The sequence below is a fragment of the Chaetodon trifascialis genome, chromosome 1 (genome assembly GCF_039877785.1).
Source record: "Chaetodon trifascialis isolate fChaTrf1 chromosome 1, fChaTrf1.hap1, whole genome shotgun sequence".
Taxonomy (NCBI): Eukaryota; Metazoa; Chordata; class Actinopteri; order Chaetodontiformes; family Chaetodontidae; genus Chaetodon; species Chaetodon trifascialis.
The window spans coordinates 6,603,047-6,629,684 of NC_092056.1; the positions used below are offsets into that span (position 1 = coordinate 6,603,047).

The 26,638-nt window shown below is 40.5% G+C and overlaps 1 protein-coding gene across 1 annotated transcript in view; it reads right to left on the minus strand.

Moving 5' to 3' along the window:
• trip4 (thyroid hormone receptor interactor 4) overlaps positions 1–26,638 on the minus strand; it is a 72,047-nt gene that overhangs the window by 24,613 nt on the left and 20,796 nt on the right. The window contains exon 12 of the mRNA XM_070971815.1: positions 20,894–20,996. Coding sequence (XP_070827916.1) covers positions 20,894–20,996 — 103 coding nt within the window. The remainder of the gene's footprint in view (positions 1–20,893; positions 20,997–26,638) is intronic.

Consider the following 26,638-nt stretch of genomic DNA (forward strand, 5'->3'; position numbering starts at 1 on the left):
GAGAAAGAGTAAGTTTCACATTCTCAATATTCAGAATAGGCTGTTTTTCTTGGCCTTAGGTGACTATAAATTCAATATTTTTGTTGTTTGGACTGTGGACTTGGACATTTGATGAAGGCACCTTGAGCTCCAGTGAACTCTAACGGGCAAATTGATCAGCAGATTAATCAACAACAAAAATAATTGTTAGCTGCAGCCCCAGTATGTAAGATTCATTAGAGGCTAACAATTAATGAGAGCTCAAGCACAAAATAATTGGTAAGACTGCATTTGTGTGAGGTCTTTCACCATGTTGGACACACTGCTGTAAAGGCTGGAACAGACGCTATTCTGTCTTTTAGTTTTCTAATTTCTGTCTGTTTGCTGTGGCTCCAGTTCCCAACCCTCTGCAGAGCAGGCAATCTCATGTGAAAAGCATTTTCAAGTAGTGTGCCACTCAAACACACTGATTTTACAATCAAACCTGTGCTGAAAAAAAAAAAAAAAAAAAAAAAAAACTACTTTCACCACTACTAAGTGTCCAGCGGCTGCTTCTGAGAGCTCAACGAATGCAGTGAAAATGAAAACTGTGCTTGAATCATTGCTTCTGGTTTTATATGTTTCTCTCTTTTTGCTTGGTGTTTTAAAAATAGAAAATATGGTTGACAGCTGGTTAACTCTCTGCGCTTGGTTAATGAACCTGATCTGAGGGTCAGACAGATTTTCGGAGTCTGATGAGCTCTTTTGGACTGGTTATGGTTCGAATCATGCCGAGCCAAACTGCCTTTGACCTTTGCACCAATCGTCTAATGTGCTTTTGGCAGTGCTTTGAGAATAACTGTGTTGTCGTGCTCCTGGAAAACACAACAGAGTAAACATGAATACAAAAACATAAAATGAATGGAATGGAATTTATGAGACCACATGTGCTATGTTTGTGTACATGTTCTAAACCAGTGTAGAAAAATTGAAATGACAACAAATGAGACTGAAAGTCACAATAAAAAAAATTATAATCAATAATGAGCTTTTAAATTAATATACTTAAAATCGTTTAATAATTTGGTCAATGAAACTGAAAAAAGGTCATTACGATATCCTCGTGCCCAATGCAACATCACCAAATGACTTGTCAATGTTTTGTCCAACAAACAACCCAAAACCGAAAATTATTTGCTTGAACAATCAAGAAAAGTAATTACTTCTCACATTTGAGAAGCCTGATTCATTCAATGCTTGACATTTTTTGCTTGAAAAATGACAAAAACAACCCAAAAAGAATCAATTATCTCAATAGCTGATGATTCATTTCATCTCTATCAATTAATCAATTAATGAACTCATCCTTGCAGCTCGATTTCCATTGTTTAAAAGATCTGCTTCTAAGTTCCAAAGACATAATGTGCATCACAGAAGGAATTCATTATCTGCTGGATTATTTCTTTGAATTCTATAAAGGTAAACAAAGTGAAAAAAGGTTCCAAAAAGGAACAAACGCCAAATTAATGGCCAAAGCACTAAATCATACACGCTTACTCCACAACCATCTGAAAACCCGTGAAATCATTTTCTCAGTAAATAAATGAATTCCCTGGGTTGACATGTTGCAATATAATTAAAAACACTTATTAAAATTCATGGATGTGAAACATCCAACAGAAGACAGAAAGTCAAACTGCTGGAGTGATTTTCTTTCGAGGCTCCTCCGGTCCCTCTGCAATTTGCTGCCTTCTACAATTCTTCAAGCTTTTTCATCCCTCATAACATTCTTGAGCATCATCCAAGGAGAATTATGTCTTGAGCCATGAAAAAGAAATACTCTCCGCGCACAGTGTCGTGCTTTCTTCATCGTTTATCTAGGAACCACACGTAGTAAAGCATAGTCTCATAATCTACATTTCACGTCTGACAGGTTTGTGCGTTGTTTACTCAGACACTGTATGACAGTAAACGGCACACAAGGGTAACCTCGGCTTGCACACACCATCCCTGGTGCGCCATGGTTACAGCTGCATCTCTTAGCTCAACCGTACATCACATCGATCTTTTTGCTCTTAATGTATTCGTGCATCATCAAATCACTGAAAGGTATCATGTCATACCAACATTTCTGAAGTATAAATAAATAAAACACTTGAAAGAGACCCTGCTTCAGTCCATAGAGGAGAAATTACGGATGTGAACACAGGAGATGAAAACAACATGGAGTCTTCTGTGGTACACATTAGAGGAAGACTGATGTAGATCAAGCTGAGCGAGTCCAAAAGAGGCTTAAAGTCAAGTATAACCATATGCCGGTTCAACCAGAAGGTTTATTATTTTGTTGTTCTTTAACAAAATGGTAAGCTTAATCCCTCTCATTGTACACAATCCACCCACAATGCACTGGCTGCTGCTAAAACAAACATATACACTCGTGCCCTCTTTACCCTCCTCCTTCCCTCCGCACATGTTCTAGTTCATCCAACTCCAACAACCCACTGACTCCATCCACTTCACTCCATCTTTCCCTTTAAGCCCCAGACTACACACAGAGGAAAATGAAAAGTGGGATGAGACCGTTTGGTCAGATCGATGGAGAGAAGAAGGCTTTCCAGTCTGCCAACAGGGAGCTCCGGCAGGCTGTAGGGCTGTTTCTCCGCCGACTGACGACTGTCAGTTGTTGAAAATCAAAGCAGACATTACAAAGTACGAAAGACAAACTACGCATTCCTCTGAACGCATGGAAAAATAATAATGGGTGCAATAAGGTCCTCAGAGATGATCTGATACTCTTCTACTGCTTTAATTGAACACTTGAGAAAACGTCTCTTCCACTTTCACAGAGAGAAGTGATAATTACTGCTTTAACAAAAAAAAACAAAAAAAAAAACATGTTGTGTAATTACATGTTATTTGCCAGTTTTGACACTGAGGAGCTTTTGACTGTATTATGCATATCTGATTTTGGTTTTAGGATGATTTGTATTTCCTAAAAACTCAATTAAGCATCAGAGGAATATACTCAGCCCCTTCAGAATTAAAATAAACTAATGCTTTGAAAGTTACAGACTCCCTTTGTCACCAACGCTCTTTGCTCTTTATATAGAACTTTATATAGAATGAATTCAAGCAATAACACATATGAAAAGCTTGCACCGTATGCTGATGATGCTGAATGTTATATGTTTGCAATCTGAGAGGTTAGCACTCAAAACCTCTGACTTCTCTTACATTTGGAAGCAGCAAAACTGCTAAATTTGCGGGATGAGACATGAAAAGCACAGATATCTGGATCACAGTGTTAAAGCTTGCAGAAAGAGCCAATCCCGGTGAAAAATGGCGGAGTCTACGTGTTACTATCAGCCCATTCATCTCTAAGAGAAGGGTTGTGCAACTTGGAGCTCACACTGGTCTGTACCTCACTGTGGCTGCTTTTCCGAAATTATAGACCAATCACAACTCCTGGCATTTGTTCACTGGACTACAGCAGCTTGGTGAAAGCCTCTTTTAAATCTTACAGTATAGCTAAGCCTATGCGTATGCATGGATTTACCTTTCAAACAGGCAAGGTTGGCGTTAAACCCACCACAAACAGAATGATTTGAAATCCTTGCCACTATCTGTAAAATAATAAAAGACCTCTTGTAGCCCTCTGAGAGCTGGAACATGCAGTATATTGCTATTGTTAGATTTTTTTTGTGTGTCTGACCAGCAAGCACACACAGCCAGCTCTGTAGAGCGAGCCACTTACAGTTGCTCAATAATCCATTTACTTGCCTTTGCTATTGGCGTGACTGTAATTTCAATCACATGGACAGCAGGGAGATAAGTGGGGAGCTGCCTACTGAAAGCTGCCTGATGGTGACATGGGTTGAAATCAAGTAATGGTTTCTTGCTTGCTGCTTTAATCAAGAATCTTCTGGTCTGCCACAGTGACGGGAAAAGGAGAGGAGAGGGCAAGCTTGGAGGTACAGCTCGGACGTGGTGTTCCCATCCTGATATTTCTAGGGAAGAAATGTAATTAAGGAATGATCAAACCTTGTACTGTGCTGTGGTGGCTTTTCTCTAGAAATAGGCGATACACCTCTGTCTTCCTGAATAAATTATCAGCCAATGTTTCTAATTCAGATTTCTATTTTCAACTTGTAGATCGAACGTGGAGAGGAAACTCTGTTGCCTTTGTCTGGCAGACGCTGAACACTACAACCAACAATGACTTCAGAATTAGGCTTTATATGAATCAATCCATCTCAAATTGTGCCTAAACAGATTCTGCAAGCTTCTAGTTTCCTTGATTTCGCTTTTGCTCATTTGCTCTCAGGGTCGAGCACAATTGACACAATGACACCGCGAGTGCAGTGATGTAGCCGCTCTCTGGGAGAACTGTCCGTATGCCAAAGAGAGCATTATTACCATATCACCATCTTTCCAGGCAGCTTCTTTTCCCCACAAACCATTACTTGCTGCCTCGCCTCATTAGCATTGCAAATAAGACCTAAAGCAAAAACGGTGATGGCAGCAGCAGAGGAAATAGGACAGAATTAACAAATTACGTAAGAAGCGTGGAGAGAACGGAAGGAACAGAGTGTAGCAACAAGGAGGTGGATGACGAGGAGGAGGTGGCAAGAGCATATTACAAATCTGGTTATACCTTAAACCTGACATTCTTAGATGACATCCGTTTCTGCTGGTGTCATCCCTCACTCTTTCGACTACTCACAGTTTCTGTACAGTGCCCTCTTTCTGACAAGCAAAGCAAATGTGTAGGTACAGTAGTTTCTAGAGTCAAGAATCAACAGAGAAAACATTAAAGAACAGATGAAACATTTCTCTGTGATGCATCATTAGGGAAATTATGGCAAACACTGTTGAGTAACAATCCACAAATCATTTGATTAACTACCAGTACTCATTTCAGTTTGAATTTTTGACAAGTTTAATGTGTTTTTGAGCTTTCCACTTGAAAACCTGACATGAAGATGTGGAATTGCTGCCTCATTTAATGTTTCTAATCTAATGTCATGTCATTTCTTTTCTGCAGTCGATCATGAAGCTCTCCACTCTGTCGTTCAGCTTCATTACTTAAAGCTGAATTTTGTTTAAAAGCGTAAGATTTAAGCGTAAGAGTGTAAACTGCTCTCTTCAAACTTGCCCAATTCCAGCTAAGACTCATGTTGTTTAACACCACCCAGGCACATTACATACTAAATATTTGTTCAAGGAATAGTTCAATTTGGTAATTAGACTTTTATGTTACTTTTTTGCAGAAAGTTAACTGAGAAGATCGATACCACTCTTGTATCTGTGCGTTAACTACTCACCTAGAGCTGTGAGTTACTTAGCTTAGCTTAGTTTAGCTTAGCTTAGCTTAGCTTAGCTTAAAGACTGGAACCAGAGGGAATCAACTAGCCTGGCTGTTTTTACATCTTGTTCTGTGCATGGATTCAATAAATGAGCTTTAGAAGTGATTTTGGAGAGAGCCCAGCTGTTTCACCCTGCTGCCAGTCTTCATGCTATGCTAAGCTAATCAAAACAGAAATGTGAGTGGTATTGATCTTTTCATCTAATTCTCTGCAACAAAGCCAGTAAGCCTATTCCCCAAAATGTTGCATTATTTCATTGAGATTATGAGGCTAAACTGGCAATTTGACTGGCAATCTGTCAACAACCTCATCTTATCTCACTATATTCCTGGGGAGAAAATTATTGCCACAATTAATAAGAATGATGGCAAAATCTACCAAAATCCAAACCTGTTTGTGCATAAAAACAAACAAACGTAATTCCAACCAAAGCTCTATGACCTGCATTCCTGAATGTGCAATACTACAGGGCAGTAATGTTGGCAGTACTGGAATGAAGCGCGTGTATAAGAGGGTAATGGACTCTGAGAAATGCTGTACTGGAACGATATAAATGAAGAGGCCAGAAGGAAGGAAAGGTCAGTCCGTGATGTAGGTGCCACTACTCATCATCTGGTAAAGTCAAGGTCAGGACCTTGTGTGCTCCCATGGTATTTCTGTTTAGCTTTTAAAGAAATAGCCAGAGAGTCAGACTGAGTTAGCCAGGCAAGACTCAAACCGATTGCCCTTCATTCTTCTGACCCTCCTGGAAAAGCTTCGACTTAACAGAGCTAAGCAGTATTCAAATATAGCCTCTGTGGCCATGGATGTGTGCATTACTGAAAACTAACCCTGTCCGTTTTTTGCTCAGTAACTGGAAATCGTTTCAAAACAGACAGAAAAGAATCTTTTAAACAGCTTCATCAGAGTTCACAAGCCAAAAACAATAGTAACAATAGTTTTAAATGCCAGCAAATATTGCTCCATTTTTGTGGCTGAGCTTAGTATAATTGCTTGTGACATGCATTGAAATGGGGGTCCTCTCTGAATCAGTCTGCCAATTATGTGGTGTGAAAGCTGGTCTGGTTTGTATGGTGCGTCTGCATGAATGCGGGCGCCCCCCTCACAGCGGGGGCAGGCTTGACTTGGATGCTTCGGCACTGTGGCTGCAATTCTGCTCAACACTCAGTGGGGGTAACACAAGGAGCCCTATAGTGTGGTAATGCAATATTCATTGTGGGGCGTGAGCAGAGCAGTTAAACACAGCAGAGTTGTGAGAAGACCTTCCAACCCTCTATCAGGGAGCAGCTGCTGCTTGGGCTTGCTCCCCTCTCCAAAGCCTATCTTCTTGCTCAAGCATTGTCTCTTTCTTCCCGTGCCCTCCCCTTTTCCCTCTCTGCTGCCTCTCACTCAACCATTAATTTTTAATCACAACTTAAATGGCTGCCTTGGCTGCGGCTGTGGGGGCAGCAAGTCAAGGGCTCTTGCCTCTGGTTACAAAGTAGGAAATAAATTTGAAGAGATCAAGCTAAACATAGAGGGAGGGAGAGGGCTGACTCGGGAGAAAATGTACAGGCAGGGAAAAAAATCAACTTGCTGCTGCCATTAGAGCTTAATTAGAATTTCAACTCTTTCATCTTGGACTTTCCATTGCGACTGCTACAGGAAATTGAGATCAAATTAAGATAAAGAATTGGATTTTTCTAGGTTTTTTTTTTGGAGGCCATGAGAAAGTAAGAAATGGGGTAGTGAGTGGATTTAGATTATGTACATAGACTGACAGCAGAGCTTAAAACAATTAAACTGTTAAAAAAAAAAAATCCATTGGAGACAATTTTGATCCATTAATTGTTCTTTTTCTTGAGCAAAAACGCCAAAAGTCGAGTTTCTAAGTTGGGAGGATTTCCTGCTTTTATTCATATGTGATTGTAAACTGTATATTTTTGGGGTTTTAGTCTGACAAAAGAGCAGTATTTTTCCATATGTGTGACATTTTATGGGCCTACTAAAGAACTGATTGAGTTAAAAATGAGCAAATTAACCAGTAATTAACATAATATTTAAGGTTAGTTGCAGCCCTGACTGACACCTATTGCTCAAAACCACCAAAACACAGCTTACAGTCGGAGTATATAAAAGGTTGAACCACTTATTCATGAAGGACAAGGTTGTGTGGATGTTGTCAGTGAGGTGGCAGCACTCAGGTTTTCCCCTGCATTATTTATTTTCCGTATTGGGGTGGTCTGACCTGCTCGTGTAATGAGAACTAGAGTCACGGTCTGTTTGGAGTCCCGGGGCAACGCCATGCAACCGTGTCCCAGGATCACTGCTCAGCCACACAGGCCTCTACACAGCCACTGTTTGCTCAGACTTCACTCGGACTGTAAAAGTCAAGCCTTGTTGACACATCTGTGCTGTCTCTCCCCGAGGCTAATGGCTATTACATCTGTCTGCTTCTTTTCAGAGGGAGAGGAAAACTACAAGAATCGAATGCTCTTTTGAAAACGGGCAGAGTGAAAACACTGACAGCTGACGGAAAGCTGACAGCCTCCTCTCAGGGGAATTACCGCTGTTGATCTTTCTCACAAGTGCAGTAAGGTGATTACATTGGTTTTGAAAGAAATGTTGATGGCCTTGTGGTAGCAGTGTGTCAGTGTTTATACTGAAACAACTGTGTTTTTCACAGGTCACTCTTTGGATTATTAGGTAACGTCTGAAGTGTGTCAAACTTTGACATCATTTTCAGCAAAATTGCTTTTCATGGCTACCAAGCACTGCAGAGCTTGCGTGTGAAAAAAGATTTGGACCAAATAGTACAAACAAAATAAATACTGTAGAACTGAAATACAGATGAAAATAATTCTCACAGTCTGAATTTGTCCACATCACCCACTATTATAAGTGTGCTTTGTTGTTTTTATGCTGACATATGGCCGACATTAGTATGCAAATAACTGAAAGTAATGAACTAATTTTAGACATGCGTCAAACAGACTGATAGATGGATGCATTACGTCAAACCTAAAACTTAAAATAAATAAAAGCCTGGCATTTGGAGCCTGATATATTGGCTGGGTTGATAAATCAGTATACTGATAGCTCATCACAGATACATCTTATCAAGGCTATTATTTTCTCAATTAAATAATCATTTCCTCTACAAAATGTCAGAAAATAGCAACAGATTTCACTGTGACATCTTCAAATGTCTGACAAACAGTCCAAAACCCAAAGACATTTAAAATTTACAATCCTATTAGACAAAAATGGGAAGCTGCAATCAGAGAATCTTCAGAATTTTTCGGTTGAAAAACGACAGTCACAGATTAATACTATGTCGATCGACTAATCAGAATTGTTTCATCTCTAATTAGTATCTGTGTTTATGGTCAGCTGATAAACCACAAAAAACTCAGTTCATAAAAGTCAAAGAAACGTTTTAAGTGATTTAGAAACACTGACATTATGACATTGTTTTTATACCAAGTTCAGTTTTTAAATGTTATCACAGGATCTAACAAAACAAATGGGACAGGAGCAACTAAAGACTGGGAAAGATGTGGAATGCTCCAAAAACACCTGTTTGGAACATTCCACAGGTAGACATTGTGTACGAAAGGGGCATCCTGGAAAGGCTCAGTCGGTCACGAGCGAGGATGGAGCGAGGTTCACCACTTTGTGAACACATGATTGGATAAAGGACATTACTACATGAGCTCAGGAACACTCTGTTTGCAGATGACTGCATTCTGTTTATGTACGCTTTACACAGCGTCCAGACTTTTCTGGAAACAGGGTTGTTTTGATGTAAATCTGTGCAGATTTCAAAATATTCTACACATTTTACATTATTGAAATAACACTTTTGGCTTGTGTAGCCTTGACAGTGACGTGCTTTGTCGTATTTGCTTGATTGAGGCCAAAGGTTTTAACCAGCTGCCCTTGGTCATGAAACCTCCTGTTTTGCGTCTCAGTTAAGGGTGAAGCCTGTGCAAAGAACTTGCTCTTTGTTGCAGCAATAGATTGCATTGTTGCCTTTATCAGTCACCATTACAAAACCCACAGCAACCAGAATCTGACGTGCCAGCACACTCTCTAGTGTCACGTTTGCTGCATGAATGGCATTGTTATTTCATGTAATGTGAATGACTCATGTAATCATTAGTAAAATCTACATGCCATACACATCATGTGCATATATGTGACCACTGTTTAAACAGCAAGTTTCTGTGTGATAAAGTGAATGTGCTCCAGATGGGCGAGAAGCTGACTGTGTCCGTTCCTTGAGATATAGATGTTACTGTATTGTTGCACAACCCAGTTTTTCTGAAGATGCCTGAGGGTTTAAAATTGATTCAGGAATATAACATGGATGAAAGTGGAGCAAGGAGAGTATTGCCTGTTTCATGCACTCAGCACAATGGATTTAAAAACATCGGCGCTTGGAACCAAATTATTCTGCGGTGCAAGTGATCTTTGCTGTTTTGTTTTTTTTACTGGGAGAGAAAAATTACCTTTTTCCACATGCAGCTTTGGGCCATCATAAGTAGCTGTTGTACACTCAGCTGAGGCTCATAAAGAACACAGCTAATCATTCACTCTCAGTCCACCCTGATCCAGGGTTTCATCGTTCAGCTGCTCATCTTCTCCCAAAGCACCACGCACACCACACTTTATGTGGGTCAGTCTACATCAATGGAGACATACAGGGAACATAAGGTGCTCTCACCGGCTTCAGTGCTCGCGCAATGAGAGTGTCAGTGTTGGTCATGTTTGCTGTCTCTATTCAGTATTTTTGTTTGACTGCATGATAAATATGCACGTAGCTCCTAACAAAGATTACATATGTGCAAACAGAAACGCGTAGTTCAAAGACAGATTTGATCACACATCTGTTTTTCGACTGATGTTGTGTGTCCTCAGGTCTCTGTTTTCATTCCCACATAACCTTCTGCTTTCTCTGTTTTGTCCATCTTTTCTCTCCCTTTGTCTTTGTCTCTTCGCTGAGCCCGTCACAGTAATCAATCTGGGTCAACGCTGAGGAGGGGGGTGCAGACACATGTGCTTTGCACTGTGATCGATGTCTTTGATTAGTGAGAGATTACTCCTGTCTGTGCATGTGGGTGTGTGTGTATGTGGAGGGTTTGACTGATTTGGAGAGGTCTGCTAGTTAGCATGAATGCAGTTAGCTTGCTGCCTTGATTTTGTTAATTTGTTAGTTTAGGAATTGAGGATCAATAAGTGGATTATTTACACAGTTCAAGTAGCTGACAGAGGTGAGGATGTTAAACTAGGCCATGGTCAGTGAGTCACTTAAAGGTGGTTAAAAGTGTGGGGGTTGTACACAATGACGATCATGGGATACAGTGTATATGCCGATTTTTCTAATTCAAAGAATCATAGATGTTCAATGTTTTTGAACAAAATCCGAGACAAACACATGAATCCTAATCTGCACCAAAAACTAATCACTTGCTCTTTCATTAAATATTACTGCAATACATCACCAAATTTTATTGTATTTGTAACGCTTTCATAACCTCCTTAGCAAAGGTAACAATTAATTCCCTCATGTTAGCCATTTTTGCTAACTCTCTGTTTATAATGAAAATCAGCTGAGTGTAAGCTGTTCTGTAGGAAAGCTGCAGTTGAGATGAAAGTGGGGGGCAATCCACAGCAGCGAACATTTTCTTTGTTTTGACATGTATGGAGCCGGATTTTGTCAAAAACATGTGAAACATACAATGGTGTTTGCGGTGAGGACGATGCTCGCACCTCCAGAGTCTCAACAACGCGAGCAGATGATGAAATATACAGCCACATAGAGGCAGAAAGAATAATTTGGGCTACAGACAGAACAAAGTCCAGTATGTAAAAATAGGTCACAGTCCTTTTTGTTACTGTTTGCTGGAAAAAAGAAGAAAAATACAAATTTCATAGCAACAAAAGCAAAATACCCTCTTTATTACAGATCCTAATTTAGTTGCCAGGGAATGCAATTTAGCATGCAGGAGTGTTGTCACTGAATCTGTAAGAACAAGCAGATCTAGTATGACAAAGTTTATAGCTCGGGGCTCCCTCCTGCTCCCATGCCTGTGTGCTCTGGTCTCTGCTCGACAGCTCAGCTCTCTCCTCTCTCTTCTCTTCTCCTCTCCCCATTAACCGGCTGACAGATCAGTAATAAACACAGCCTGTCACCTTCAAGGCCTGCCTCTCATTTACTAGAGAACACATGAAACCCCGCTCTCTTGTTCCCTCTCTCTCTCTATCTCTCTCTCTCTTCCCTTCATCCGCTGGGCTCATTGGAGCTGAAACCTGATTTTTGGCCCCAGCCGCCTCCGAGGCAGCAAATTCTCCTCTGCACCCAGATAGTCCTGAAAAAGGCATGAATATTAAATGGAAAATCCATGAATAAATAACCAAAAAAGGACTTCCGCCGCTCTAACCTCTTTCTGTCTCCCAGCAGTGGATGACAGAGGAGGAGCGCAGGGGAGAAATAGAGGAGAAAAAAAAAAAAAAATCATGACCACCTCAGGAGAGAAGGTGGACATTTGTTAGGTAATTGGCTTTCTCTATTTGCAATCCCATGGTGCTGTGATTTCACACATAAAACAAAGAGGTAATCACAAGGTAACAGTGCAGCCGATGGTTAGTGGAGCAAAATTCAACAGCAATATTTTCACTGGGAATATAATGTGTTATTTCCATATGTGGGGCAACCTCGGGGATGAAAGCAATGCACATTGCAACAGCTTGATAATGTATGCGTGGAAAATGCAAATGACACTGAAAGAGCGCTGGAGGTGCAATGTGTACAAGGGGTATGATGTTGAATGCATAAGAAACAAATAAAGAGAATCATTTATTTGTGATATATACTCACTAGTCTCTTGGAACGTGCCTGTTAGACAGGAACAAGTAAATATAGATTATTTCGCTTCAAGCTATTCCCATAAGGGTGCTTAATATGTATTGTACGGGAGTTCAGTGGTCTGTATTTTTTATCAGATCACATGAAGAGAAATCATAAGACAAGCCTACAGTAGCTACTAGTGGAAAAGTTACTGCATGTGTTGCTGCCGGATTATATGTGTTATAATACAGCAGCATTATGTGTGTGACATACTGTTTGTGAAGTGCAGTGCCAGTGTCGTCCACTAACATCAGAGAACAGCGTGATGGGTCAGTTAAACAAAGTGAATTTAAGCAGTAGAATAGTAGTTGAAGGTGTAATCTCTGAGAAATCAGACCCATTTGTGATTCATCTACAACAGCCATTGATTTCAGCAATAACTACTGAATGTATTTCCATTCTGTAATCAACACTCTATAAAACATTTTTCATTGTGCCGCAGAGTCCACCACTCCCTGACTTCAAATTGTCTTCACATGCATGAGGCGTGTAATCCAGAGCTATTGTATTAATTCTATCTAATTGATATCAGCCTCACTGCTTGCTGTTGACTCTGCTGACACTCTATCAGATCTAAGGATGTGCGCAAGGCCAGGCTGAACAACAGCTCTTTGGCTGAGCCGCCCTTATCAAGGGAGATTTATTTTCTTCCCTTTATGCTGCTGTGGCTGCATAAATACGACTAGAATTTTCTAATGTCTAAAATAAGACCAAATTAAATTGCCATGTTATCCACGTTTACTACTTTTTCATAGGCATGTCTCCACCGGACGATGAGGCGCACTTGGTATTGTTGGTGTTGTCTGAGGGTTTGGGTCGATCTTTGGAAGTTATGGAAATGATTAACAATGAATGGTATAAACAATGGGATGCCTTGCGAAAAAAGCCTCCACATATGCTTCTGAACAAAACACAGCTCGTCACATTTTCGTCACGCAATGTTGACTTATATTATACCATCACGACATCTTAGCTGGCTGGCTAACGTGTAAGCAGCAGGGTTGAGCAACAGCCCCGCAAAATATCTGCGCACGTCCCTGATCAGAGCTGTATTAAGTTAGTGCTAACGCAAATCCAACATTTCTTACTGCTGCTTCACATTAAAAGCATTCAACGAGTGACAGATGGGAGGCTTTGATTGTGAAACAGTCACAGGAAGCGCAATGTATTTGTCATCAAGGTTCATTACCAAGACTGTTGATCCAAAATGTGTTGACAAAGCATGACATGGTCATTTTTGACATTTTTTTGGCAAGAGGTAAGTTTTAAATATTGCAGGGAATAACTGAATAATTCAATTGCAGGCAACAGACTGCACACTTCCAATTGCTACCCTACTATTGTGTGGAAATCAGTTATTTTCCTTACTATTAAAACCACATGGGTTTGTTTGGCTGTACTCATCCACCAGTGGCTATGATATTTCTGACAAAGAAGATGCTCAAGGAGTGTTTGTTGCAGTGTTGCTATTAATATCAGTCATCACAGGGCTCGCCAATTCAACCAGGACTGAAGGCACCATAACTTGAAGAATGCATGGCCATTCAATAGGATGATAACATGAACAAATGACACATGATAAAGACCGGATTACACACTGACTGAGTTCACAAGACATGAGAAATGAAGGCTTCATATTGTTGTGGGTTTCTTCCAAAATAAAAGAGATAACAGAGAAAAGAAATAATGTCCTCCAGTTTGACGGTGGTAAATTGGTGCAATTGGCCTATAATTACCCAGCCCATTGTTTTCTCGGGGCTTTACAATACGCTACTGACAGCGTGCATGTTTAAGTGATTCATTTTTGCCAGTGACAGCCACATCCAACTGGGAAAAAAAATCCTCAATACTTGGAGAATCTCTGAAGACTTTATAAAGCACTGCCTCTTGATACTGTTTAAAAACCTCTTTTAACAATATGAATAGATAGTGCAGCCCAAGTAATGCAGAGCTGGCTGCTAATGCTATCCATTGGTAGCACTCATGATCAACAATCTTTACAGAGCAAAATTGTTTGGATGATAAAACATCATTATGTACACTGCAAAAAAAGCTTAAGCGTGGGAATATTCCGAAAACTGTTTGCTACTGATAACTGATTGAATGGCTATAACATAGCTGAATTCTTCTGCACACCAGGATAGGTAATCTGAAGAAATGGAAAAAAAATGACGTTGGCTCCTCAGGCAGGCTCCTGAGACAGCAGAACTACTTTGTCAACCTTGAGGTCCTTTGAAATGACTCCAGTCTCCAGCGATGTTGAGATTTTATATGTGAATGACTTACGCTTTGCAAGATAAAAAAGATTCATCATGACCATGACATGCTGGAGCTGAATTTCTCATCTTCGCAATTATATCCATGACTTCTTTCCCTGTAGTTGGATCAAACCTCAGCAAAAGAGAGCTCTTTTGTGTCTGCGGGAGAGCCATCAGAGTGACTAATCTTTACAGCGAAAGATAAGCCAATACTCACAAAGCACTCTCTGAATTCATATGTAATATCATAAGTTATACGTTCAGCACCAAACTGAGTGAAGAGCTGGAAATGACCTTTTCCTCTTTAAAAGCCCTTAAAGGACATTCTGATTTGTTTCTATAATGGGTAGCAATTACTTCCCTTTCTTCTGCACTTTCTGTGAGAAATACTGTGTGTGATTACAAAGATAAATCTACATGTTAAACTCTTGTGTGAAAGCACTGCTTGGAATTGTGTTGGATGAACCTCCCTGAATCTTTCTCGAGCAAATTCACATGACAGAATTGAATTTTTAACAGCTGCGACGGCACGGCTGGGACTGTTTTCACCATGTGTGGGTGTGGTCCGACCCATGAGTACTGAGTATTTATGTAAAAAAAACATAGTAATGACAACAGAGTTCCGTCATGGGTTGGAACATTAAAATGTTGGCGAGTTACGCGGCTGGTGATCACACGATAGTTTCTAGTTTACCATGATAACATTTCACCTAGCATTAATTTGAAGCCCGCCAAACTATCCCAAGATGGAACAAAATGTATTAGTTGCCTTGAGCTTATCAACCACATCTTGAATTCCACAGACTGATCATGAACTGTTCTCTCCTTTGACTAATTCACTGGTTTGTCAGCAGACTACAGGAGTGCTTGTACAAGACATTTGTACATTCTTGCTGGTCGAGCACTCTTTAAACAAGGCTTAAAGCCATTTGATTCACTCATGGAACATTACTCTGGGTGTGCACTCTTCATGCTTGAAAGGAATAGGATTTTAATTCTTCGGGGGCATTGTAATAGGAAGGTCAAACATAATTCTCAGGTTACCTCGTGGTTTACCTCTGCAGAATAGCAAGCAGCAGCTTCAACCACGATGTCTATCAATTTTAGCTAAGATGGACACAAATGACAAAGGGGATGGAACAAACTACCCACCGGACAGTGAACAGAGTCGCCATGACACATTGAATTGATTATAGCAGATTGAACTCAGATTTCCAGCAGGCGACAGGATCTTGTTCAGATTATACTGATAAAATTAAACATGTTTTGTAGCTAACTGTGATGTCACCACTTGGTTTGAGGTTCAGTAAGGGGCCAACAAGATAATGAACTGTCTTCTGTGTCCTGACCTATGAAAGACCAACCTCTCCATACTGTTGAAAATCAGCTGTTACGGCGTGACGAGGGTCACAATTGCCTTTTATATCATTTAGTGTACTTGCAGCTTTAGGAACATCTGATGTTAAATAATCGCTTTTGACAAGGTCCTGTCTTTTGTCCCTTTGCTGCAGAGCTTAAAAGATTCATTCAAAATAAAACTGCCATTAGAGGTTGAAAAGCAGGTCTGGTTTGGCATTTCAGATTAGCGCTAACATACGCTTCATGAAGGGAATATCTCGGATGCATATGATTTGTTTTTCCACTTTTCCAGCTGTGTGTACATAGCCACATGCGGAGGATGTCAGACTATTAAAAACACAGTGCAAGTGAAGGATAGCTATAAGGAAGAGAAAAAGGAAATGCAGGTTCATGTCTGAGAGCCAAATAGCTTTCACCACTCAGACTGACCTTCAGCTTGCACAGAAGCACACACACGCTGATACAAATGTTCACAGGATGTGTCCATAAACCATAATGGACATCCCTTATTACAGGGAGTGAGCCTTGGCTGTATGCCATTTTAAATGTCACAGACTCCTCCACGGGGTAATGACTGATCAACCTGAGTTGGCATCGAGCATAGCCTAGCATATTATCTACAAAGCCGACTGTAAAAGTGTCTGGAGAGAGAGGAAGTGTCATATTATTTGATAATTGCCAAGTGCGTCCAATAATATTCATCCATATGTGAATGTGCACGCTTTTCCGACCTTTCAAACCTCCAGCTGCAATAAGCAACACGACTGTATTGCCAGTAAGCGTTTGCTAGTGCTGCCGATCCTACAAGGCACAACAGCCTCGACGGCAACATCATGCAGCTTTCAGCTCACTTGTTTGGCCGGAAAGTCGGACAAATCTAAACAATTCCCATTCATAGAAAAACATAAACAGCTGCAAATTCCCAGGCACAAATTGCAGGAGAGCTAAAGAAGAAAGTGACAGAAGTAGAAAGAAAAACAAACTTCAAGTGAAGGTTGATTTTTCATCACCTTTTGACCAAACCAACAAAATAATGTTGAATTTAAAGTTTTACATGCTATAAGTTTGGTTCTGATGTCATTTAATTCTGCTTGGTGTAATATTGCCTTATTGCGTGAGCAGTTACGTGTAAGCATCTGAACAGTTTGTATGTTTTTAAAATTGACCACAGGAAGACTCGTTGTTGCCAAGATAACAGCGAATGGGAATAAATAATAAACAACAAAAACCAGGACTGAAATTCCAGCATTTGACAGATGGTGACAAAAGGGACTTGAAAGGGATTTTGGTTTCTGCTGTCTTTTTGAGCTTTAGTGGTTAATATTTGGTAACGTGACATTTTGTAATATCAAGGCTCATAATATTTATGCTCCCACTGCCGTTTTCCACATGATCGCAGAATTAATTTCAGCAGTAAGACAAAGCAATTTTTACATGATACCAAAGACATTATCTACCCCATTAATGTTTAACACACAGATGAAAAAAACAACAGTTGTCCATGTTATATAATAAAGCATCGAGTGCTGAAAGGACTGGAAAAGCAGGGAACTGTACCCTTTTCTTGCTTCTTGCTCAGGCATGAGATGGTTGGCAATGTCAGTGACAAGCGGATCTTGTCAATGTAAGCTGCTGGGGGAGCGAAAAATACTTGTGCTAAGCCCCCCTGAGTAAGATGAGCGGCAATGCCTTGACCCGTGAGATGCAGTGGGAATTGAGGTGGAAGAGGGGGCGAGAGAGCAAGAGAGCGAGATAGTGAAAAGCTAGCTGGTGACAGAAGAATCAGACACGCTGGATTGTGAGGGTCCATTGGGTAAGGATAACCAATCCAAATACCAAGCTAACGTGAACAGCGGGGAGCGTGTCGTGATCAATGCGCACGACATGACAAAAGCATGAAATATATGCAAAACTGTACAGAATAAATACAAAATGCAAGGGGACATGTAAATGAGTTCAACAGCTCAACATAATGTAAGTATGACAAGTGTTATTAACAACAAGCCTAATTCATTAAAAGATGGGAAATAACTTTGGTGTATACTGAATAAGCTTTTGCATATTGGTGATACTTTTTTATTTGATTTGATTTATGAGCTGGGACCCCGATATCAAACATATTTCACAGGTTCTAGAGTCGTATATGTACAGAATCATCCTGTGCTGTCATGTTTGGGGTATATCAATGCTCTTGGCTGTGAATTTGTTCATGTAGAGATTTTGTGTTGCTAATCTCAGGAAGTTAACTTTTATCTCAACTAAAATAAGAACAGCCGTCACCAGACACTATTACTAAACAGTTGTCAGAAAATAAGTGGTGGTGGTGGTGAGTGTGTTTATGTTCGGCTGAGAAAAGTATATCAAATTACACATGCGAGAGCCAGAGCTGGAACAAAGCTGGAAGGCAGTCAGACATTATGGAAGACAAAGAGCTGTATTGTACTAATAGTTCTCTCAGCAGGCAATAAAGGAAGCCTACTTGAAAGTACTGCTGGTATGATTTCTTTATATAAATGCAAGATCGTCAAAATAAAACCACTGTGTCGAGGCTTACATGTTTCTATTTCATCTGATGACAAATATGCAAAGTTCAGTGTCTGCGTAGCATCACAGATTTGTCCCTTTGGAAAAATTTTTTTACTGCTGGTACAGTAAAGAAAAATGAATGCTAAAGTTTATTAGTGGTTAAAGAGGCCATATCATGCTCATTATCAGCATTATCTACTTAATTTTTCTCATCTCGCAATGCTGCTGCACCTCGATCCACCCCGTTTGAAAACGCTCTGTTTTAGCTCCTGTCTGTTTCAGGGCCACTCCTGAAAGGACCACTCTGCTCTGATTGGTCAGCCACTGCGGGTCCATTGCTTTTCCATTCAGCTCTGTCAGTGTTTTCTGCCGTGAATATCACCACAACAAGTGCTTCTTAACCAAAAGCTTTACCAGGCATGAATCAAACCACTTATGTTCCAGTTTTAAGGTCTGGGTAAGCTAGCTGCTAGGTGCTAGTCAAAGTTTGACCATTTCTTTTTCACACAGTTCCATTGTTATCTCCAGGACACACACACACGCACGCACGCACGCACGCACGCACGCACGCACGCACGCACGCACGCACGCACGCACGCACACACACACACACACACACACACACACACACACACACACACGCCAGCAGAGATCCCAGAGCAGAACGTGCCTTCTGTATAACAAAGCCAATGCTAGCTGAGATTGTACTACAACATAAACTTTCTCTTGACTGTTCCTCAATACTACAACATTAAGTTAGTCCAACATTACCCAGCCTGTGGGAGCAATAGACGCTAGCCACACTAGCTGTGCATCATGCCCATGCCAAGTTCAGCAGGCCAACCTACAAAACAGTGAAACAACATAAAATATGGCAAAACTCACAGCTTTAAGTTTAAGGTCATGTCACGGAGAGCTGGTATCGATCCATCCTTGAGACTGAACCATTACTGGCATTAGTTGACAAAGCACTCCAGACTAAAATGCACACATGCCAGTTTTCCAGTCACAGTCACTTCCATTAAAGATAAAGTAAATCAACTGGGACATCCTCAGATGGTGGGAGTAGATGAAGATTTTTGTGTTGGTGCTAGCAGCCATCTGGGAAATTGGTGTGCATTGCTTGTATCCTCCACATCTGCAAGTCAGTGGAGTCAGCTTTGAACTCCTCCTGTGTTTAAGGGCATGGCAAACTAGCCGCTAGGTGCAGGCTAGGCTAAGTACAGGAAGAAAAGGCTGGAGGACAAACAAGGTGTTGCAGACAGAGGAGAAGTCCCTTTGCAATGGACTTTAGGCTTTGTAACTTTGCACATGAAAAAAAAAACTACACAACAACAACACAACACACTAGAAGAAAGGGTGAAGCCAAAAAGCAGAATATGGCCTCTTTAACAATTTACTGTTGGCAAGTTCAACAAATCCATATTTATTCATCCACCAATAGAAAGTGCTGATTCAAAAAACCACAAACTACTGTATGTTTAAATAATGTAGGTAGAGATTTCCCTAAAGCAATCTGTGCCTACCACAGCAAGCCTGTAATAATGTGTCAGCATATTTGATCAAGTTCCGCCTTTTATTCCAGACCATATTAATGCCAGTTAGAGCGAAATGTATGAACAATCTGAGACTGCTTAAAGGTGAAAATGAAAATAAAGGAGCAGGATTACATGGGTAGAATGTTTTTTCACTCCAAAACAGAGCCAGAAGACTCCGTAATTAAAGACTTCTGAAATCAGTAATCAAATTCAACACATTTTTCAAGACCTGCTGACATCCTATTTAACAAGCACTTAGTTTCATCTGTCACTGTTAAGGTCTGTGCTCAACCTCTAAAACATTCCAACTGTTCCTGATTTTCACAAAGCTGGAGACAAGGTCATCGTATCCATTTTAGTTAAAAAAAATGTAAAACTAAAAAAAAGGCACAGCTCCTGCTACATTTTACCCTGAGCCTCTCAAAAAGCCTCCTCCATTGATCTGGAAAGATCTGAAAGAGGCACAGCGGCATAAACAATCCTCTCAAGTCTTTAGAGGGTTTTGAAATATTAACAAAAGAGCTTGCAGGTACATCATTTTGCAGCAGCAGCTATGGCTGCAGAGGGAAAATGTGTTTGAGTCCCATTATAAATCACACAATACAGCAACAACATTGCACATCCAGGCCTGGCTTGTCCCCCAGGCAACCTGACAGCAAAATCCCGTCTTTACAGATGGCTCTCGGAGAGGATCTGTACATGTGTACGTGGGAGAATGTTTTTTTTTTGTTTTTTTTTGTGTGTGTGTGTGTGTGTGTGTGTGTGTGTGTGTGTGTGTGTGTGTGTGTGTGTGTGTATAATTTTGTTCTGTTAATGAAAATAAAGCAATCAGAACCTTTGCTTTAACGTCATCACTCTTACACATGTCCATTTATGTATGCATGTGAGCATACATGTGCAGAGGAGAAAGCTAATAAAAAAAAAAAAAAAACCTTAGCTGGCTCAGGCTAATTTCATCCACTCCACTTCCCCTTACATGAAAGAAGCAGGACTTACAGATCTTGTGCTTTCCTTTCATGGGGAATTTCACCAGCAGCTCCTGGGGGTTGGTGCAGATGAAGACGAATGGGGAAGCCGACTCCTCACAGGTATCAGGGAACTGCAGGCGTGGGGAAAAGGAGAACAGTTTAGCATCATCTTACACAGAAATAGCATGGGCACATTGTGCACGGAATATGTTAAAGCTCATGATATCGCAGTGATGAATCATTCAGTGAGTATCTCTGTTTATACATCATGTAAGATGTCCTCCATGCCTGATGCAAATGCTGCATGCCTGACAGCAGCTGATATGAGTCTCTTTGGGTCATATGAGCTAAAATTGCACAACTAATGATGCAGTTGCTAATGAGAGCCGTTGCACTGCGTGTGAGCTGTAAAGATGAGACAAAATTTATTACAACCAGTGCCAAAATCCAAGAAATCCAAACACACAGTATTGAATCATCCCAAATAATATTAATTATACATAAAATCAACAACTGCATACTTCTAAATCTACAGAACCACATCACATTTAGCCACATCCATGATACATTTATGCATAAAAAGCATTCCTTTGAAGGTGTTTCACAGCTCATAATTGACAGCAGCCTACAGCATACAGAGGCCGAGAGACAAAACCTCTCTCTCCCCGTGTTATTGATTAGTCTCTCAGGTGAGAGCAGGGAATTGACTGACACAGTGACAAAGGAGTCATCTTTCCCATCACTGGCAGCCAACGGCTCTCAGCTCATCCAATTTCCTCCGGCGCTATCAGATAGTGCCCATGATTGCATCTAGCCAGCCAGGAAGCAGCTCTTTTCATGACAGCATGCTTTTTCTTCCCCTCCTCTCTTATTCACAGTCACAGTCCCTCAAAGGAGCACTGAAGGTTGTGACAAATTTGGGGCTTTTAAGGGAAATCAACAGAGTCGGCAACCCATCTGTATGGTCCCTGACAAACTAGGGAGAGATGATAGAGATGTTTATTTCAGATTACAGTCCATGTCGGCTTGAGTGTGTAATACACCGGGGAGTGATAAAATATGTAAACACTCAAAGTCGTTAGACATTGGTGGGGACCCTTAAAGAGCCCCTTGATTCCTCCTTCCAAATATCGCAGTGATTCCAATTAAATTAGGTCTCCCTGTCAAGTATGCTATCTCCAAGATAGAAAATTCCCCCGACAGCACTTGAACAAAACTATCTGTGATTTAGAAGGGGTTAAACAAGATCAAGGTGGTGAGTTCAGATATGTAGTGTTATGAGATAAGGTTGGCAACACTCTGTATTTTTCTTTTTTGCCAAATGAAAATATTAAAGGTGCCATGTGGAGTTTTTCTTGTAAACAAAGCTACTGTTTACATTCAGTGTAAAAGCGGTGTGTGAAGTGTGAAAAAACTCAAATGTGCATGGATGGAAAATTAATAATAGTGCATTATTTGTGCCATTTATCAAGCAAAAATTCTTCTCAAACTGTGAGGGTTTGCTGCCTTTCTCTATTTTATAAAATTTTAAAATCTAGTAAGTTTGTGTTTTGAACTGTTGGAAAAAAAGAACTATTTGAAGACATGACCTTTGAACTTGTGATGGCCATTGTTTATTCATTTCAGATACTTCTTAACTAAATGGTTAATCAATTAATCTGGAAAATAACAGAATACTCAAATTATTCTCAAGCAGTTAGCAATCAGGCCTATATAGCTTCTGTCACTCTTAATACCTTGAGTACCTTGTCACCCTGTACCAAATTTCAACTCCTAAATGTCATCAGTGTCAGTGAGCCAATAAGCATGCAGCATGCTTGTACCAATATTTAACATGAATAATGCCGGTGATTGGCCGTCTAATGTTAAATCACATGTCAGAGGCATGCAAGAAAGAAAAACTGCATCAGGCCCAGAGATGGAGCTCACTGTGGGGTTTTTAGCGGTAGCTGCTTATCTGCACAGATAACTGAGTAACCTTTGTGCTGCTTGTTAGCTCGCCGGCGCAGCTAATCTGTCTCTGCTCGTCGGTGAGTCTGTTCACCACATCATTCACCGGGATGGAAGCCCCGGCACATCCCCTCCCTGCCACTGCAGATATGGATAACCTGGAGCCGAGGCGTTGTAAGGTCTGTGAACAACATGGCACTGCTTACAGATCGACAGGTGAAAGGAGGGAGATGTCCTGAGGCTGGTATGGACACCAGCCTGCTGCTAGAAATGTTCAGCAGTGCACCAAGTGTCTCTTAACCCCTGGAAATAGTGTCCAACAACTGCACTATTTACTCCTGTTTAACTGTGCGATAAAAACTAAAAGACCCTGCTGTTACGGTTCATTACTCTGCCTTTATTTAACAAAGAATCTACAGTATGAGTGACCTTGTTTTTATTGATTTAAGTCTTAAGTACGGACCGCTGGGCTTGTGGCTGAGCTGCTCAGATAGGGTCGGGAATTTGAAAAGTACTGAGAGAACAGACTCACACATTGTTTGTTTTGGTGCTGTCATGGGTTTTGTTGACAGAAAAATATAGAATAACCGCAATCAGCGTCTACCCCAGTTCACACAACTGAGGATCTCATGTCCCATTGTAGCAATTACCACCGATCAGATTAGAAAGAAGGAATAGCTTCTTTTATCAGCGAGCCAGAGGGGACGTTCATTTCCACCTACAACGTAAAGATCAATCCTGCTAACTGTTAAGACGATGCAGTGCTTCTCAAACAGCTCACTATGGCGAGCAGCCTAATTGAGTCTTCATTTAAATGTCCATGTTAGACACTTAGAACGACACTTGAATCCAGAGTGTTTTAGCATAATACACAGTAATTACTTTTAAAGAACTACTAGTCAGTGTTGTTCATTGATAGGTTTACACATAATCAGACATGATTCTATGGTTTAGCAGTGATTGTTTTAACAATACTTTTTTTATTTGACATATTTAACTAACAAACAGACACTGAACAAAACAATAACAATACTTGAATTAGACATAAAATAAAATAATATCTAAACATACTACACATATATCACATATACACATATACACATATATCAAAAACAGACTATTAGACATAACGAAATATAAACGCACTCAGCAACAGACTAGTTTCAATTTCTCCCGCCTTTCCCCTTAGTATGTAAGTCAGCTTATCCATTATAATACAAGATGCCATCTCTTTCACCCGCACATGTATCAAAAGTACATCCAGTTTTCTCCAACATAAAGCAATCATCCTCCTGGCCTGCAGGAGTCCAAAATCAATTAAAGTTGCCTGTTTTGAGTTAATGGTAAAATTTTGGGGATATATACCTAATATACACACTATGGTTTGAAGAATTGTTTTCCAGTATTGTTTTAACTTGGGACAGTCCCATACACAGTGAAACAGAGCGCCTCTCTCCTCTAAACATTTGATGCAAGTGTCAGGGACACGAGGGGACCATTGGTTGAGTTTGACTGGAGTCATGTAAGTTGTCATCAGCCACTTGTAATAGCTGTAATAGCTTCATTCTCGTATTAACTGATTGTTTTTGAGTTCTTAAGCATGCCTTTTCCTATTCAGTCTTTCCTATGCTCTCTGATCTGTCAGTGGTAGACTCGTTATCACGTGATAATAGGGCTTTATAAAATAAAGAGATCTGTCCCCTCCCATTTTTCAAATGTGATTGTGGTGGTTTAGATGTTATCTGCTTATATTTTGATAATGTGAAATGTTTCAATTGCAGTTTACCAGTGATTTGACTGGAGCTTCAGTTACACAGACCCGGATCTGGCAATGACCAGGGACTAACTGTATAAGAAGATCAATATCTTCTCATATCAGATCAGGCGAGAGTAATAATAGTAATAATATTCAGATCAGCACATTCTCCTTATGTGGAAAAGAGAATATTCAGCTAAATGAATTATGCAGCGTATTAAGAATTAAACAAATGTCCCAACTTAACGTCTTGTCATTCGGGGCTTGTGCATGTTTGACTTGTTCAACGTGCTGGAAAATTCACAATGAGTTAAACGGTGAAGCACGAACATAAATGTCACCTATGTCTGCAGGACACAAATCATCACTTTAAAGCATGAAGAAGTCAGCAATGTAACATATTACGGTCTATTAAAGGCTCGGGGTTGTGGTATGCCTGCAGCTAAGGAAAAACCACAAGAAGCACATCAAAAACTTTAACTGAAAATTCATATGACCTAGAGAAGAATCATATAAGAAGTGCTGGGAAAGAAAATGGGAGAGAGGTGGAAGCAGTGATTTGAGTGCCAATAAGAGATGCTTGAAAAGGAAGAAAGTAACATGAGGTGCTTCATGGAAAGACAACTTAAGCCTCATTCGAGATCATTACAAAAAATCTCACGTAGCACAAGATGGCTGTATTGTCTGAAGTACCGAAGGAAACAAAATGGTGGTGGTCTTGCTAAATCCAGATGAAACGAGCGTAGCTGCAGCCACAGTTAGGGTGTGTTCATGTGAAACCCCGCCAGTTGCCTGCTCTTTCATCCTCCATTAGCTAATTAGCATTTAAAGCTGTTGAATGTGCTGCTGCTTTGCCTCACTACCTCCCCCACCTAATTGTTTCCATACCATGTTAATCAAAAGGACACAAAACATTGCGGTTGCGCGACAAGGAGGTTTGCGAAAGCCCTCCATATTCATCAGGAAGGATCTGTCAGAGTGGACCTGCTTACAAATGCAATTAAATTTGAGCTTGTTGAGAAACACAGGTATTGAATTAAGATCTTATTAAGAGGAATTATGTGAAAACACTACAGGTGACAATGGCTGTCACACTGAATTCAGCAGAGTGAAAGGAATCGTTAGTGTGCCGGTTTCTTTGTATAAAAGGTCTGGGTTACAGCCCTAGGGCATTCTGGGTAGAGGTACCAATGTGTTTGACATGGGGGAGATCTGAGGGTGTATATATACTTCTTGTGACATGTGCATAAAAATGCTTCACTGTGAATTGACTATCACTCGTCGGTTGCCTCAGGCCAATTTACTTAGGAGTTAGAAGTCAAGACAACAGCGAGACAAGGACTCCGCGGCTTCTACTTGCTCATAAACATCAGTGACAATTGGCTCATGTTCAGAACAGAAATGCATCTACTGCATGGCTGACTTCCAAAATGTCTTCAGAAAACAGATACAAATACACCTCAACCTTGCCAGCCGGCCAGCTCATAATAAATTGAGTCATCAGTCACGTGTTCTAACAAAAATTCATCTGAACATTAGTTTTAGCTGCTGATCAGTTTGTGAGCACAATTCAGTCACCTCGTTAGTTCTCTTAAAGGAATAGTTCGACATTTTGGGGGAATGCACTTGAGGAGAATGATACCACTTATGTCTGTGCAATTAATTTGAAGCTATCACTAGCAGTTAGTTAGCTTAGCTTAGCTTAGCTTAGTTTAGCATGAAGACTGGAAACAAGGGGACACAGCTAGCTCTCGCGCTGCTCAACACACCTGTCAACACTGGCGTTTAACAATTAAGAAAATTTTCCAAACAAGGGCAAAATTCAATTTTTCTTCTTCTTTTCCTTTTTTTCTATTAGCAGGTGCTGTCTGAGTGAATGACTATATTCTATACACTGCCACCTGCTGTACCAGAGTGTGAATGCCGTAAATGTGTCAAACAGGCGGTTATACCTCCTCTTCTATACAGGAAAGGATTTAAAGTAGAGGACAGCAGGGAAAGAAGGGTAAAATATGGGAAAATCCTGGGAATAATGGGAGGGCTGGCTGGTAAGCCTCTAAAGCTCGT